Source organism: Pan troglodytes, chromosome 4 (genome assembly GCF_028858775.2).
Source record: "Pan troglodytes isolate AG18354 chromosome 4, NHGRI_mPanTro3-v2.0_pri, whole genome shotgun sequence".
Taxonomy (NCBI): Eukaryota; Metazoa; Chordata; class Mammalia; order Primates; family Hominidae; genus Pan; species Pan troglodytes.
The window spans coordinates 168,927,479-168,943,902 of NC_072402.2; the positions used below are offsets into that span (position 1 = coordinate 168,927,479).

The following is a 16,424-nucleotide window of genomic DNA, read 5'->3' on the forward strand; positions in this document are numbered from 1 at the left end:
AATACTTGTTAATCCTTCACTTTATAGCATATGACTAAGTAGTGATATATCTTTATTAACAGTGGAATACTTTCTATTTATTTGGAATGTAGGCTTTCAGATAGCATTTTAAATATTAATGACTGGGCTCTGGTAGTCAGCATAAATATGATTTGCATTAGCACTAGGTTATATCATCTTGAGTGCCTCTGATGTCAGCTATTAGGTATAGTAATATCTGACATCATCTCCTTAGGTTACTGACAACTTTGACCTCTATTCTTATGCACAGTTTCTGTCGTCTCAAAAGCTCTTTTGAATTGATTTGAAATTTTGACTCTTCCCTTTATGAGGCAGTAAAATTGATAATTATTCAGATGGGAACAGAGTGCTGAGTGAAAAATCAATTCCACCCGCTCTCTGCTGCGTATAAAATTACTTCTGAGTCGGCTGGACTGAACGGATGGCCAGAGTAAAAGCAGCAGGCAAGAGTAGTGGGAAGAATTAGCTGGACAGAACTAATAGCCTGAAGGGATGGACTTGAAAAAGAGGGAGTGGGCCAGTTGGGGGTTATTATTAGCAGGGATGGGTCCCATTGATCATCTGTTTACATCAGCTTTCCAAGACCTTATAAATCAGCCCTGAAGAGGAGCAGAACCCAAGATTCAGCCTGTTACCAGTGGGATTTTGTATTGGATTATTTTCATTTTCACACTCAGATGAAAAGTGAGCCATTGATTATTCATTGGTTGCCCATTAAATGCTGTTTTTAATAGATGATTTGCCTATTGCAGAAGGTAATGAACAAGGTTGCTGCTTTATAACTTGAGGTTTCAGTTTTCAAGGCATCTGTGTCGGTTAAGTAATGCCTAACCCTATTAAAAGGAATGGATTACAAATTGCTTAACAGTGCTGAAAAACTAGACCCTAATGACTAATTGTGCTTGGAGTTTAGAGAGGGTTTGTCAGCTCTTTAAACTAAACTGATGCAATGATACTGCAATTATTTACTAGTTTGAACTGTTTTTCCCCCCAACCTGGGCCTATTTTGCTGGAAGCATAATTGCATGAGGAATGTTAATTCCAAATTGCAAAAGTTATCTCCTCAAGCTTCCATAGTAAAGGAAGCATGAACCCCCACATAAAGGTTTTCCAACATCCTTACAGGCCTTTCCATTTGTGTATAGCAGCCTGGGAAAGATATTTTATGTGCCTCTCACCTGGAATTGTGTTTATTATTCTCTTCTATGTGGCTTTAGAGCTTCAAAATTTTTTAAAATGTTCTCCAAATAATCCATTTTTCATATTTTGCAAACAACTCTAACTTTGCAAGCATTAAAATTTAGTCCGTATGAAGATCCATTGTAAGTAAGTGAATCTATTTGAAGTAAAAACGATTGCGTCACCAGCGTTGCTTTGACCTAACAATTGAGAAAAACCCAGTTTACAGAAATGAAGGTGGAAAATTCTCCAAGCATTTTTATGTTATTAGAAGGATAAACTAAAAATTTAAGGAGAGACCAACCGTAACAGTGATCAGATTACTAATTACTACTGATTAGTAGCAGATAAGACACTGATCTGCTACAATAATTCGGAAGACAACATTTCTATGTGAAATTTTTTCAGTTTCGTCACTGGTCAGTAAGTATTTGTATCTATAATACATAGTTATAGATACATAGCATTCATTTCGTTATATCACAGTGAAAGATTTTGCCCAAATTAGGTAATGAAAGGGTGTGTTTTATAGAATTAGAGGGGCATCTCAGAGATATGAGTAATTCCTTATGAGATTATTAGAATAAGACACTGATCCTGAAAGCTTCTCTAAATCAGAATTCCAGTTAAAACTAATTGCTCTAGAAAGAGTAACACCTTCCACAGAAATTAGCAAGAACTATTATGCAATTAATTTGTTAAGAGTGTATTTTTAGCAATTATCGTCTTGAAAACCTTAATATATTGCATAGAGGAATTAGAGCAGTTAGGGTTGAATTCATCTTACTCTTGTCTATTTATCTATTTTGCTCAAATCAACTGTACTGAAATCCAAAAGAAATTCTAATTGTGATTTTCTTTCTCTCCCTTTTCTCCCTCCTTTTTATGTTATTTCTTTTTTTTTTTTTTTTTTTTTTCGCTAACATGGCATTTAACTACAAATTGTGAAGAGCTGTCAGGAGCTATAAAAATCATACTTCAGTAGGGACTTAAACTGAAAGAACATTCACCCTTTTCCTCAATCAGTCAGTCAGTCGATGAAAATTGCTTTTGTATAGTGCTCTTCATGACATGCATCCCAAAGTGAATTACAGCAAAAGGGAAATCATCTGCTCTTTTTTCATTTCTGTGTTTAGACTGAAATGATATTGCTCAACATTTTGACATACTAACCAAGACATCTTTCATACTTAAGATTCCATTCCATAATACTGAGTAGGAGAAAATGCAGTCGCATATTTAACTGATGTTGAGATTTTGGCCTACAGGAACCTTAGCAAGACTCTTACAGTCAAAAACACTTAAGCAGATGAAATACAGTCATATCTCTTGTCCTCTTAAAAAGAATAGTCAGATTTTCTAATGTTAATAAAGACATTTCCAGTGATCCTTAAATAAAAAATATGCTCTTTATGTAACCCATTAGCTCTCTCTGGTTGATTTACAACTTTATTCTCAATAATACAGTAGTATATTGATATCAAAAACAAGCTGAAAGAACATTCACAACTGGATCAGGTAATAACGGATTTAAAAAGTTTAAAGGAAGCCAGGGATATGTCATTAGACACTGAAATTGGAAAATAGGAACTCAAATTTCATAACAGAATTTTTGCACATGGTGCTACAATCTTGGTTTTAACAGCAATCAGTGCATATATTATGCATATACATAGTGGGAAGAAAAATAATATTGGCAAAATGTAAGTGCTTCTATTCACAATAGCACATGGAATCAACCTAAATGCCCATCAGTGGTTGATGGGATAGAAAATGTGGTACATATATACACCATGGAGTACTACACAGCCATCAAAAAGAAAGAGATCATGTCCTTTGCAGCAACATGGATGGAGCTGGAGGCTATTATCCTAAGCGAACTAACGCAGAAGCAGAAAACTAAATACAGCATGTTCTCACTTACAAGTAGGAGCTAAACATTGAGTACACATGGACATGAAGGGAACAACAGATACCGGGGCCTACTTGAGAGTGGAGAGTTGGAGGAGGGTGAAGATCAAACAACTACCTATTGGGGGTACTGTGCTTATTACCTGCGTGACAAAGTAATCTGTACACCAGACCCCTGTGACATGCGGTTTACCTATATAACAAACCTGTACATGTACCCCAAACCTAAAATAAAAGCTTTAAAATTTAGAAATTTAAGAAATAAAATTTTTCAAATGTAAGTGCTTACTATCTGCAAGCACTAGCTTAACTTACTTACATATGCATTATCTGGTTTAATCATGACAGTATCTTTGTGAAGGTGTAGTATTATCATTACCATTTTACAGATATAGAAACTGAGGCACAAAAAAAAATAGGAAACATTCCCAAGGTCACAAAGTCAGTAACTGGAAGAACTAAAATTTTAGCTGAAATCTGTTTAACTGTGGGGTTCACATGCTTAAACACAAAGCTATCTCTGTTCGTTTGTTTAGTGGCTTCTAATCTGAAGTACGTATGTTTTGAGCACATAAAATGAGGCAAGTTGAGCTTCCAGTAAGTCCCACTGGGGCCATCCTTAAGGTAGAATGGTTTAAAGCAGTCATTCTATACCCCAGCATTATACTACAGCCAGGACAAAACAGATGGGCAGTGACCCAAAGAGGCAGCGGGCAAGGGAGAAGGAAGTGGCTTTGCCAGTTGCTGCAGAAAAAGCCCTGTGGCTCCCACCACCACCAAGACAGACCTAACCAAGCTTCCACTTTCTTACGCTAGCTACACCCACACCCATTCATTAATTTTATAGCCAGATGTTGAAGGTATATAATTTAGTAGGACACGTAGTCTTGAGAAGGTCAGAATCTAGTTGTACAGCTGTGTTATAATGCCCTTTGTGACTTTTCTTTAATGCCTCCGAGGTAGCTCTTGAGGTTTAACCTGATTTTTCCAGGACAGAATCAATATGGCAGCTGTGAAATGATGATAGGGAAGCACCATGTGCTTTGCATCTCTCTCCCATATCCAGCACATCTCTCTTCATTGTCCTGACTTTCACCACTGATTCATCAGCATAGAATGCCATTTTTAACCTCTTTCAGGTTGTAAACTGCTTCTGTTTTCTAAAGGAAATTTCTGCTGTTGAGTACCATTAACTCTATCAGTGGTCATTCTTAAGGTCTGAATCTACACCTGAGTTCCTTTGACCCTCCTTCTCACTTTCCTACCCATTATAACTATACCAGGTGTCACAAACTAAGATGCCTGTAGGGCCAAGAAGCAGAAAACCTGAATGAGGTAGACATGAAGGAATCCTCAAGTTGAGTGCACATCTCTGTCTAAAGGGGGCAGCCTCAGCACACCTCCAGCTAATTGTTGCCTTATAAGAAGGTCAGACCCAGTGTTGCCAGATACATTGAAATTTCTCCCTTGAAAAACAGCCAGAAATTCAGATTTTAAATGTAGCCACTGATTGAAAATTAAAAAAAAAAAAAAATAGAAACATTTGGCAGGCCAACACTGTATGCCTGGATACCAGCTTTCCACTTCTGTAGTATACAATCTTAAGGAATTTCAGAACTAAGATCTCCCAATGCATGATACCTTGTATTTCTCACAGCCAACCCATACAGCACCGCTACAGTGATATTTTTATTTCCATCTGTTTTTTTTTTAAACTTCTGAAGCATACTTTTTTGGTTAGTTTTAAAAGGATGTAGTTATTTTGATTTTACTTAATCTGGGGCTTTGGGGGTTATTTCTTAATTTATTTTGCTCTTGCTTTTACTTTTACTATACTTGTCTACTGGAACTTAAAGGGGCCATTTTATCACTTTTGGGTTACATCTTTGCACACAAGGAATACAATAAACAGGCGATGAAGTGAAACTCACCTAATACTTTTCAAACTTTCTTTTTCTTCAAAATAGCCAGGTTTGAGATAAAAATAAAGTTTAGTTTGATCAAGTGTGTGTGTGTGTGTGTGTGTGTGTGTGTGTGCGCAAAATCTAACTACTGAGGATCAAAATAAAATAAGAGGTCTGGGACTGGACAAAAGTATCTAGGTAACAACCAGGTAATAAAAGTCCAAAAGAGAGTAAACCTCTTAAGAATGAAAAATTTGTGACCATTGCCTCAAGAGATCCGTTTAGAAAGTTAATGCTTATAATTTAAAAATAGAGAAACACTAGTTTTTTTAATATTAAGATGACATTTTACCTATGATGTTATGAAAGTACTTATCTATCTTTTCAAGAATGATCTAGTCCAGATCCTTTGTTATTAACCATATCTTTGCTATTTTAATTTAATTTTTATTATGGAAATATTTGATGAATGACTATTTCAATGGTAACAAAATTGGTATTTTAAAACAAAAAACAATTAAAAAATATATTTGTTATTGATTTATAAGTCATCAAATTAACATTGTAGCCATAAGAATACATATTTATAGAGTGATTTTTTTCTCCCTCAAAGATCACCTACATCCTGATACTTGTCCCAGCACCTACCAGAGCCTGACACTTCATGATAGTCAATAAGTGTTTGCAAAGTAAACCCCCAAAATATTAGTTTTCAGAAGTATGATCTGCAGGCAATGATTTTAAGTATCAAACCTAGTGTAGTCATAGACTGCTACATAATAAACCAAATGGAAATGCTAAGAGAAGATTATATCATAATATACTATAGAATAACCCTGCTGAACTTCTACAAGAAAATTTTATTCTAAACATGGGTGAAGAAAGAAAAAAGTACTTCAAATATTGTTCCAAATGGTTAACAGAACAGAGAGGAACCCCCTTCCCAACCCCCACTAGGACATGTGTTTTTCTACCTCTAAGCACAGTTTAAGGATGTAACCCATTGATAGCATAACTTGCCTTATTAATTGAAAGGGATGGAATCCACCAGATGTACCCAAACCAGCAGAGAGTTGGGTGACTAAGCAACAGCAAAGACACCATATTGAGTGAGCCAGAATCCAGTCTCCAAGTCATTTATTTCAGCCAGTGACAATACATTTAAACTCCTGTGCCTCAGCAGTGATTGATGGTTTAATATCATATATAATTTTTTTAATGAAGGAAAACCATTTAAATATGTTACCATTTGCACTGGTATTCTCCTATGTACATAACTGCATTTAATCATTATGGGGATTGTTTTTATACTTGTGTAATTTGTATCCAAGAAATAACTGTCAAAGTCATCTCATGCTGTTGCTGGAAATGGTACAGTGTGCTTCATACTTGAATAGATTCATTCTTCCTTGTACATAATTAAGAGTATTGGAGCTTTCACTATTACCACATAGGAATTCCATGTTTACATTTCGGAGAATGAAAAATTAGCCACAATGTGCTTTTTCAGGTTCCCATTTTCTGAGGCTATGATATTTAAGCACCTTAGTTTTGTGCCAGTGTATGATTTGAAGAGTTTGATTTTAAGACTTTTAATATTAAAATACATAATAAAATTTTATTATCTAATTACAAGAGGGTTTAGCCTCTTATTAAAGTTGCTAAATCAGGCCTAGATTAGCATTATAATGGCACAGTTTGACATGGAATACTCAAAAGTCAAGTTCGAGGGAGCAGAGGGTTTTTTTGTTGTTGTTTTTGGGGGGGGGGGGTTCCCCTACCCCCACCCCTCACACAAAATAACATGGATGAAATGCACGTATGGAAACAAACAAGGAGCAATTTGGAACGCTGAAGAAGGAGTGGAGGTGTCAGTCTAGGATGGTACCCTTAGGCAAGGCAGCTGGTATATGTAGCCTTTTGTTTATCTGCTACTGGTTTATGTAGCCTTTAGGCCGGCACCAGAAACAATCACTCCTACAGGGTCAGCTGCTGGTCAGAAGCAAAGTAAGAAAAGATTTTGCGTCCAAACACAGCAGCCGTAATTTCTGTACAGCTGGCACCTGCTACTGGTGCACAGCATGAAGGTGAAAGGTCAAAGAGGCAGTTGTTCAAAACTCAAGAATGGCTTAAAGGGACTTGTAGATTAATCTGCTTTATTAACTTCTGTATATTAGATAACTATTGCTGTGAATGACAGTACATCTTTTTGAATAAGTCACATCTCTTTCTCTTTTAAATTAGCTTTTGAGTAATGAATATTAAATAGAAAGCATTTCAGGGGTAATTAAATGAAAACAGAATGATGTCATTTTACAATTATATTTGTATGTTTATAGAATAGGGGAATTATAATGTTTTACAAGGAGCTAAAAGAAAAAAAGAAGCCAGCTCTTTGTGAAGAAGAATTTGGAATACATAAGCCACGTATCCATTTGGCTTTGTCTTTAAACTAAAAAATATGATGTGGTTTGGAACTTAGTGTGAAGTCATTGGGTGCCAGTGGCCTGATTTGGTATTCTCAGGGGCTCCAAATGCTTTCCTTATAAATTAAAGGGGACTGTAATCTGTCATCTCTCTTTTATCTACAGTTTAGCTATTAGTCTGCAACAAATGTTCTCAGGATAGCAAAGGAGTGGTAAAAAAATAAACAACAGCCGTACCTTTTTGCTCACATTCATGTAAAGCAGATAGAGAATATTTCATAAGGGAAGAAAGGACAGCTACACAGGGTTAGCCCAATAATAATTAGGCATGCTTTATAACAGTCACTCACAAGTATGGCAAATGGCAACCAAAATGGTTTTTAACCTCTTCATTAATAGTGGTTGGCATAATTGCTATTATTTTAAATCAAGAATAAAAAGAATTCACTAAATGTATCTTAAAAAAAAAAAAAAAAAAACCTCTGCAAGGAAAATTTCTAACCCATAGATTAAATACTAACCCCAACTCTGGGAAGCGTTTTAACAATATGTATTCAAAAGGAATTGCTTTTATCTGTTGACATTCAGTGATTTTTGGTTTGTCTTTTTTTTTTTTTCTTAAGAATTCTCAGAAAAAGAAGCACTGCAGAGAACATCTGTGTCTTTATGCTAACATAACACAGATAGCAGCATTTATGTCTATTTCACACATAGAAGTTATTTAGGATTTCACTTGCACTCCCAAGTTTTGATACAAGTGCAGCCTTTCTACTCTTAGTGTTTTTATGACATAAGAAAATGACACCTAGGATCGTCTCCCTGCATCACACAAAGCTAGCCTAAGACTTACCAGACAGATCCTAAATTTGTATGACTACCACAAAAAGGATGGCTACCTTGGCCAGAAAATAATGATTCAGTAATGTTTTCTTACCATACTATTCCAAAGAACCTTCATACATCCTTCTTGAAGACCTAAGTGTTTCCTTCATTCTGTAACAGAAGCCTTATTTCCTGCAGGGTTTCTGGGACATAAGATGTCGCTATAGAAGGAAAACCTCAGGCTCGAACAGAGAATTTTAATAAGAATGATTATGATGAAAAAAAAACCACTAGAATCAATTATATGCTAGGCTGTGTGCTGAGTGCCTTACGTATACATATATGTGTATATATATATATATATTTATGTCTTACAGCTCTGTGAGGTAGGTATTTTATCTCCATTTTGTAATCAAAATATTGTAATTATAGCTCTGAGAAGTTAAATAACTCACCCAGTATCATACAGCTAATAAGTAGCAGAACCTGTGCTCTTAACCACTGTACAGTACTATTAACTAACTGGCCTAGAAACAGGATTGGCAGTGATGGAAGAGTGGCAGGAAGAGCCATACAGCATTCTTCAATCAAGAACTGAATTGAGTCTTCAGTCCTTGAGCCTAGGACTTCTTTCTTTTTTTTTGTTTTTTTTTTTGTTTTTTTTTTTTGATTTTTTAGAACTGATTGGACAGGAGGTAGACATTTGACCCAAGCTGGCTCAGTTTGAGTCGTTCCTCCCTAGATTTAGAAACTGGCACTTAACAGATGCTGGTTGCCAGGCACAGTGGCTCATGCCTGTAATCTCAGCAATTTGAGAAGCTGAAGCTATTTAGGATTTCACTAAAAGCTGAAGCAGGAGGATTGCTTGAGGCCAAGGGTTCCTGACGAGCCTGGGCAACATAGCAAGACTCTGTCTCTACAAAAAAATTAAATTGGCCGGGTGTGGTGGCTCACGCCTGTAATCTCAGCACTTTGGGAGGCCGAAGCGGGTGGATCATGAGGTCAGGAGTTCGAGACCAGCCAGACCAACATGGTGAAACCCCGTCTCTACTAAAAATATTCAAAAATTAGCTGGGTGTGATGGGGCATGCCTGTAATCCCAGCTACTCGGGAGGCTGAGGCAGGAGAATTGCTTGAACCCAGGAGGCAGAGGTTGCAGTGAGGCGCCATTGCACTCCAGCCTGAGACTCCATCTCAAAAAAAAAATTTATAAAGATGCTGGTCAGCCACTAGTCCTCACCTAAATTGAAGACGTGAAAACTCAAGAGCCATGAGGCAGCCATTCCCTGCCATATGCTCAGAGAAATAGCCAGTCCTAGAGGAGAGAAAAAAGCAGACATGCCGAGGATCTCAAATGAGAGGCCAAGCAGCCCCAGAGAAAGAAAAAGACTGAGAAATACCCTGCCAGCTGCCTTGTCCATGGTTCCAAGCCCTTGAGAGACTTAACTGCACTGCCTTGTCTGGGGGTGAAACTACCCCTTATAGACTTAAGTTTTATCAGAGACCACTCTTGACTCGGGAGAGTTGTGAGGACAAAATGAACCAATGAGTATAGACTTACCTAACACAAAGAAAGTATTCGATAAACACGTAAAATTCGCCTTCACTTTGAAAAACAATATGCAGGTACCACTTTTTTGTGTCCTTGAGGGGAAAATATCCCTGCTATTTATACTATAAATGTGAAAAATACCCTTTCAGGAGATTCCAAGCCCAAGACGTCTTTTCAAAGATAATTTGATTTTGAAGCCATATCACTGAGATCTTTCCTGGTCCCATCCCTGTGTTTTGCCTTTCTTAATGTTCTTTCTGTGATAAGCATTCTCAAAATCACACTCACTGGACTGGGTGAGGGCATGGTGTGGTGTGAGTTTGAAATTCTTGGCCCCAAACTGACTTTTTTCTTACCTGTTCTTCCTGCATACTTCAGGCATTGCCTTGCAGTGGCCAAAATGAAATAAATCTAATTTCTTAGTCCATTATGTGCTATTATAGCAGAATACCGTAGATTGAGTAATATGTAATGAACAGAAATGTATTTGCCTCACAGTCTTGGAGACTAGGAAACCCAACGTCAAGGGTCTGCATCTGGCAAGGGCCTTCTTGCTGTGTCATCTAATGGAGGTGGGTGGAAGGGCAAGAAAGAGCACCAGGAGGCCAAACTCAACCTTTTTATAAAGAACCAATCCCAGAATAATGGCATTAATCCAAGCATGAAGGCAGAGCCCTCATGCCTAATCACCTCTTAACGCTGTTGCATTGGGGATTAAGTTTCTAACATGTTCTTTTTGGGGGACACATTCAAACCATAGTACCTCATAATTCTTCCCATTCATATAATGTCTTCATACCTAATGTCTCTGATTCTCACAATAACCCTAACAGGGAGATAAGGCCAACACGGATTTTTTTTTTCTAACTGAGGAGTCTAGGTACATCAACAAATTTAATCCTGCAGTGACTGTATGAGAGACCTATGCAGAGATTCAGAGATGTGTGAAAGAACTTGCCCAAGTCACACAGCTAGGAAATAGTAGCATCTAGATTATAATTAAGGCTTCTTATCACTAGATCTCACACAGTTTTTATAATACCACACTAAGTTTTCGCAGGGCCTTAACCTACTATTTCTCTGTGGCATTTCTTCTTACCTTTTCATCCCTGTCTAAGAGAGACAGCAGAGTAAATGAGAAGGTTTCCCCTGCCTTCATTTCTCTGCATGGAATTGTGAGTGGTGTGAGAAGCTCTTTGAATTTCTTCAAAGAATGGCACAGTATAAAGTAAGAGTGGGCTTAATAAATCACATGACTTATTTATTTTACAGTTATTACTGGTTTTTCACATACTTGCAGGTTAAATTATGTGATTCCCAAAGTGTAGTGTGCTGTAGTGTGCTGGAAATGTGAATCCAACCTTTACATTCATTTCTCTCTTAACTCATGGAAAGTTGTTTTTTGGGCTTTTTGGGGGTTTTTGTTTTTGTTTTTGTTTTTGTTTTTAAATAGGATATCACCTTGTCGCCCAGGCTGGAGTGCAGTGGCACAATCTCAGCTCACTGTGACCTCTGCCTCCCAGGCTCAAACGATCCTCTCACCTCAGCCCCCCAAGTAGCTGGGATTACAGTTGTGCATCACCACACCCAGCTAATTTTTTTTGTATTTTTGGTGGAGACGGGGTTTCACCATAGTGCCCAGGCTGGTCCCAAACTCCTGAGCTGAAGTGATCCACCCACCTCCCAAAGTGCTGAAATTACAGGTGTGCACCACCACACCTGGCCTTAACTCATGGAAAGTTTAACCAGCAGTAGCCACTGATGGAGCTGTGAGTTTATATAATGTGTTGAGGAAGACTCCTTGTTTGTTTGTAATCTTATCACTATTTGAAGAACAAGGTAAAAAGAGGTTCCCTCATCCTCTGGCCTTTCATGAATTAATGCTGCCTCTTATGCTTTGCAACCTAGAAGAGTTCTTGCTTATTCTCTGTCCCTTGGCACGCTTAGAAGAATATAGACTGAGTGCTTTCAAATGACTGAAATTTCATCCTCCTTTCTAAGTTTTTAAATTGCAAATTCTCCATATTTGTTGGGACTTTCTATTTTACAGCAATCAGGGCAGACAGGTTTTACAGTCGGTATACCTGGTTTTGAATACCAGTTATACTATTTGCTAACTGTATGTCCTTGGAATAGTTACTCCACCTCTTGGAGGATAACACCACCTCACCCAAGGGAATTCTATAGCTTACCTGAACTGGCCTCCAGGATCAGATAACTGAACCACTCCCTCCTGTGGTGTCATTCCCAGACTTTAGTTAAGACTCACTGTCTTAGATTCTCTCCCAGTCCATCACTCCCTCAGCCTAGTCTGTAGTCTGGAACATTGGTACCATGGAAAAGGAGAACATTTGAGTATATACTTCGTTGAGATCCTGTAAGCAAAAAATGTCAAGTAAACTCCCAAGAAAGACAGTGATGGAAAGTGCAAGGTCTGAAGAGAAATCTCTTAGGCACCAAGGCAACCTACCAGAAAGAAAACCCTAAAAAATAGCTCAGTGTGCATGCCCATATTTAATGTGGCTTCTTATTTTACATGGGGCAAACAAGTTCCACTAAGGTCAGGGAACTAAAAGCATCAATTAGAGATAAGTGCATTTAGGGATCTCTCTGAACCCCTTAAGACTGGAAGGAAACAGCTTGATGGTTGGGCAGTAGAAGATTAATAAGTACTAAGGCTACATGAGCCCTGAAGGCCGCAGAGACCACACTTGATCCAATTCCGTACCAAGGGTGCTTGACACACAGTAGGAGGTCAGAAATTCCTTGAGCAGTGAGTAAGTGTGAGAAATGAAGAGGGAGGGGAAAAGACAGAAGGAAAAGTCCCTAGCACAGCACCAGACACACTGTAGGTCCTCAATAAGTATGAAGTTACATGTGTGCACCTAGCACATAAAAAGAGCTAATAATAGAATATTATTGACTTGAAATAACACAGGTGAAAGAAACCTTGTAGATAACAAGAGGCATTCATAGTCCCTCCTGAGGCTTAGCCTGTTTTGGAGACTGCACTTTAAGGGCAGAAGTTCCACGCTAGGCCATTTAGTACACTTACCCCTCAAGAGAGTAAGCCCTCCCTCCCCAACTTCATCTTTTTCCTTGGCCCCTTGCATTGCAGAGAGCCTGAAAACAAATTGACAGAAATCTGGAGGAAAGTAACTCAAGTGATTTAGGAGAATGGAAGGGCTGGCTTATCGGGGCAGATTAAAGAAGCTAAATATGTATAGCTTACCTAAGTGACAACTAAATGGGGCATTTGATAAGTCTATAAATACTTGGAAGATGTAAATGCCAAGAAGGAAAGGGAATTACTTAGCATGGCACAATGGACTATTGGCATAATGGAATAATATTAAGAAAGGGAAAATGAAGGTTGAACATCAATAAAAAGCTTCCTGACAAACAGAACTATTCCTGACAGGGTACACTATTAAGTTATGTGCTATAGGCCAAGGGAAGTAATGTCAGTGCCATTTCTCAGAGTACTGGCAACAGAGCCAGTAAGATAGGACCCAAGAAGTGTCCTCTTGACGAAGGCACAGGAGCCAAGCAGGAAACCTTCTGTGTCTGTGGCTTCCCAATCCTAGAAAAGGAAGAAAGCTGCATGTTGTTGTTGTTGTTGTTGTTGTTGTTGTTGTTGTTGTTGTTAGATGGAGTTTTCTGTCGCCCAGGCTGGAGTGCAGTCGCATGATCTCAGCTCACTGCAGCCTCTGCCTCCCTGGTTCAAGCAATTCTCCAGTCTCAGCCTCCCAAGTAGCTGGGATTACAGGTGCGCACCACCACTCCAGGCTAATTTTTTGTATTTTTAGTAGAGACGGGGTTTCACGATGTTGGCCAGGCTGGTCTTGAACTCCTGACCTCAGGTGACCCACCTGCCTCGGCCTCCCAAAGTGCTGGGATTACAGGCGTGAGCCACCGCACCTGGCTGAAAGCTGCATCTTCTTGGGAAAAATCAGATGGCCCAGACCTCCTAAAGGCTCAGACCCTGTGGAGAATGGTTAAACCAGCAGTTCACTACCACATCACCGCCAGAAAGATTTATTCAGCTTTAATGGCACCCCATTTCCTGCACACAAGATCTGCGCCCAACCTATGTAATCACCCTCATCTGCCACCAGTACTCCCCATCCCCTTTCCATTCCCACAGAACTGCTCATCATTCCCCCAGACTCCTCTCCAAACCTTTGCACCTGCTTGCCCTTCTTCCTACCTGACTGTCAAACTTCTCTTATTCTCAACAACAGATCCAAATGTCACCTTCTCTATGAAGCCATCCCTGGCTGCTTCCAGCCCTAGGCAGGGTTAGCCTCCTCTGGTTTCTAAAAGCCCCTTGTGTAAGCTTCTGTTTATGGCCACTTAAACTGTATCTTCTGCCATTGTTTCTATACTGTGTATCTCCTCCCCTACTCAACTGTAAGCTCTTTGAGGGCTGGGACTGTGACTTGTTCATCTGTATATTCCCAGGGTTTGACACAGAGCCTTGCCCAAATTAGGTGGTCAGTAAATGTTTAAATGAAGAATGAGGTTCTATTCCCAACGCTTTCAGTCACTAGCATTCCTTGGGCTATGTAATTATTAGGGAAAAAGAGCTTCCAAATCTCAGTAGCGTCTTTGAATCATCTCCCTGGCCTCTTGGCCAGCACTTTCTGTGCCATTAGATAACTATAAATAAAAACTCTCAAATCTGAAAATTCTGCATGGTTTAAATATAAACTCTAATACTTAATGGAAAATATTTCTGAAGGGTCCCATGAATTGTCCACAAGAATAATTTTCCCCCATATGAAAAATGAAAACATTTTGGATCCTTTTGTAGTTCATGAGCATGATGATTGGGTGTTCACGTGCATATGTGAACCCTAAGCAGTGTGCATATCCATGACAGAGATAACTATAAGCACATGTTTATATTATTCAGTAATAAACTCTAACTGAGGCCATTCAAAAGAAAGAGACTGGGGAAACACTGTCTCTTACTCACAGCTCTTTCTCCGCATCTCTGTTTTTGTGTCTGACTCTGTCTCTGAGAGTTTCTGTTTCTTGGTCTCTCTCACAGTCTCTTTCTTCTTGGTACATTACAATATTCATTGCACTCTCCTTTGATGACTGCATGAGACGCCCTCGTGCCATTACGCTTATGCTGTTCTGTTGTGAAGTACGATAATAATTGGGAAATGTTTGGTGACTAAACAGTAACGTGGTGTGCTGTTTCCCCGCTCCCTTCCTTGATTTTGAATGGCCTCAGTTAGAGTTTACTTTCTCACTGAATATTTACTATAAATGTGTGCTTGTAGCCATCTCTGTGATGCATATGCACGCTGCTTAGGGTTCCATTCATTGCCATAGCCACCTAAACAGCAGCCACCTCTACACTACCTGTAGCATTTCTGGAACAGTCTGGCATCCTTCTCTTCATTGGAAGTCTTGACTTTGAGGCCATGTTCTTTTTATTTCATTTTATTTTATTTTATTTTGTTTATTTATTTTGGAGACAGAGTTTCACTCAGTCACCCAAGCTGGAGTGCAGTGGCATGATCATGGCTCACTGCAGCCTCAGCCTCCAGGGGTCAAGCAATCCTCCCACCTCAGCCTCCTAAGTAGCTAGGACTACAGGCACACACCACCACACCTGGCTAATTTTTGTATTTTTTTGTAAAGGTGGAGTTTCACCATGTTTCCCAGGCTGGTCTCGAACTCCTGAACTCAAGCAATCTGCCCACCTTGGTCTCCAAAGTGCTGGGATTACAGACGTGAGCCACGCGCCCAGCCTGAGGCCATGTTCCTAAAGCTCTGAATTTATCCACAGCTTCAGTATGTTTCTAAGGTTATGCTTCTTAGAAATATTTCACTGGGAAGAAAATGGGGTATGCAGTCAAGGATTCTGGCCATTTCTCTCTGTCTCTGCTACCCTACCCCTCAACTCCCCTCATTTTGAATTTCTTGCAGTATCTAAACTTCTTACCTTGCCTCTGGTACTTACCCATAATTGCTGTTCTCCAGAACCTAATCAGTATTGTTCTAAATGGCAGACCTCATCATGTCACCTTCTCCTGGAAAATTCTTTGAAGGCTACCCTTCATGTATTAGCCCAAACTCGTTTCTATATTCAGCATGGCATAAAAGCCCTTTTATAGCCTGGACCAAGCCCAGTCTTCTACTCCTTGCCCCTTAAATCTACTCCCTGCCACTCAAAAGGTCTTTTTCAAAAACCTCCTGTGCATGGGCTGTTCGTTCCTCAAACATGCCAGGCTCTGTCTCCACTGTCTTTTCTCATTTTATTTCCTCTTCCAAATATATACTTCTTCCCAGGTAATGCTATATGCATCTTTTAAGATTCAACTTAAAATCACCTATCCTATGAAGATAGGCTGGTCTTTTTAGATAGAATCAGAGCACATGCGCCTGTGTTAGTCTCTCTTAAGCTTGCACACATTGTTTGCTAGTTGGGGGACCCCCAGAGGCTGGTATAGGCCATTAAAGGTTCTAGAACGTATGTGGTAGTCATTCAGGAAGTACCATGAACCAAAAATAAGTGTCACTTGAATAAAAATTAGGGGAAAGTGGCTTTGGAGTTGAAAGTTATTCCTCAAAAATACAGATCTTCCCTCA

At 39.1% G+C, this 16,424-nt stretch overlaps 1 protein-coding gene and 1 pseudogene across 9 annotated transcripts in view; both read left to right on the plus strand.

Moving 5' to 3' along the window:
* RANBP17 (RAN binding protein 17) overlaps positions 1 to 16,424 on the plus strand; it is a 442,116-nt gene that overhangs the window by 411,157 nt on the left and 14,535 nt on the right. For 2 of the 9 annotated variants that reach the window (XM_016954189.4, XM_054684771.2), the window contains one exon: positions 2,151 to 3,392. The exons of the other annotated variants lie outside the window; for them this stretch is intronic. In XM_016954189.4, the coding sequence (XP_016809678.3) occupies positions 2,151 to 2,168 (18 nt within the window). In that variant the 3' untranslated portion in view covers positions 2,169 to 3,392. Of the gene's footprint in view, positions 1 to 2,150; positions 3,393 to 16,424 lie in introns of those variants that run through there. 9 annotated transcript variants of the gene reach the window in all.
* Positions 14,620 to 14,673, plus strand: LOC112209376 (small nucleolar RNA U13; annotated as a pseudogene).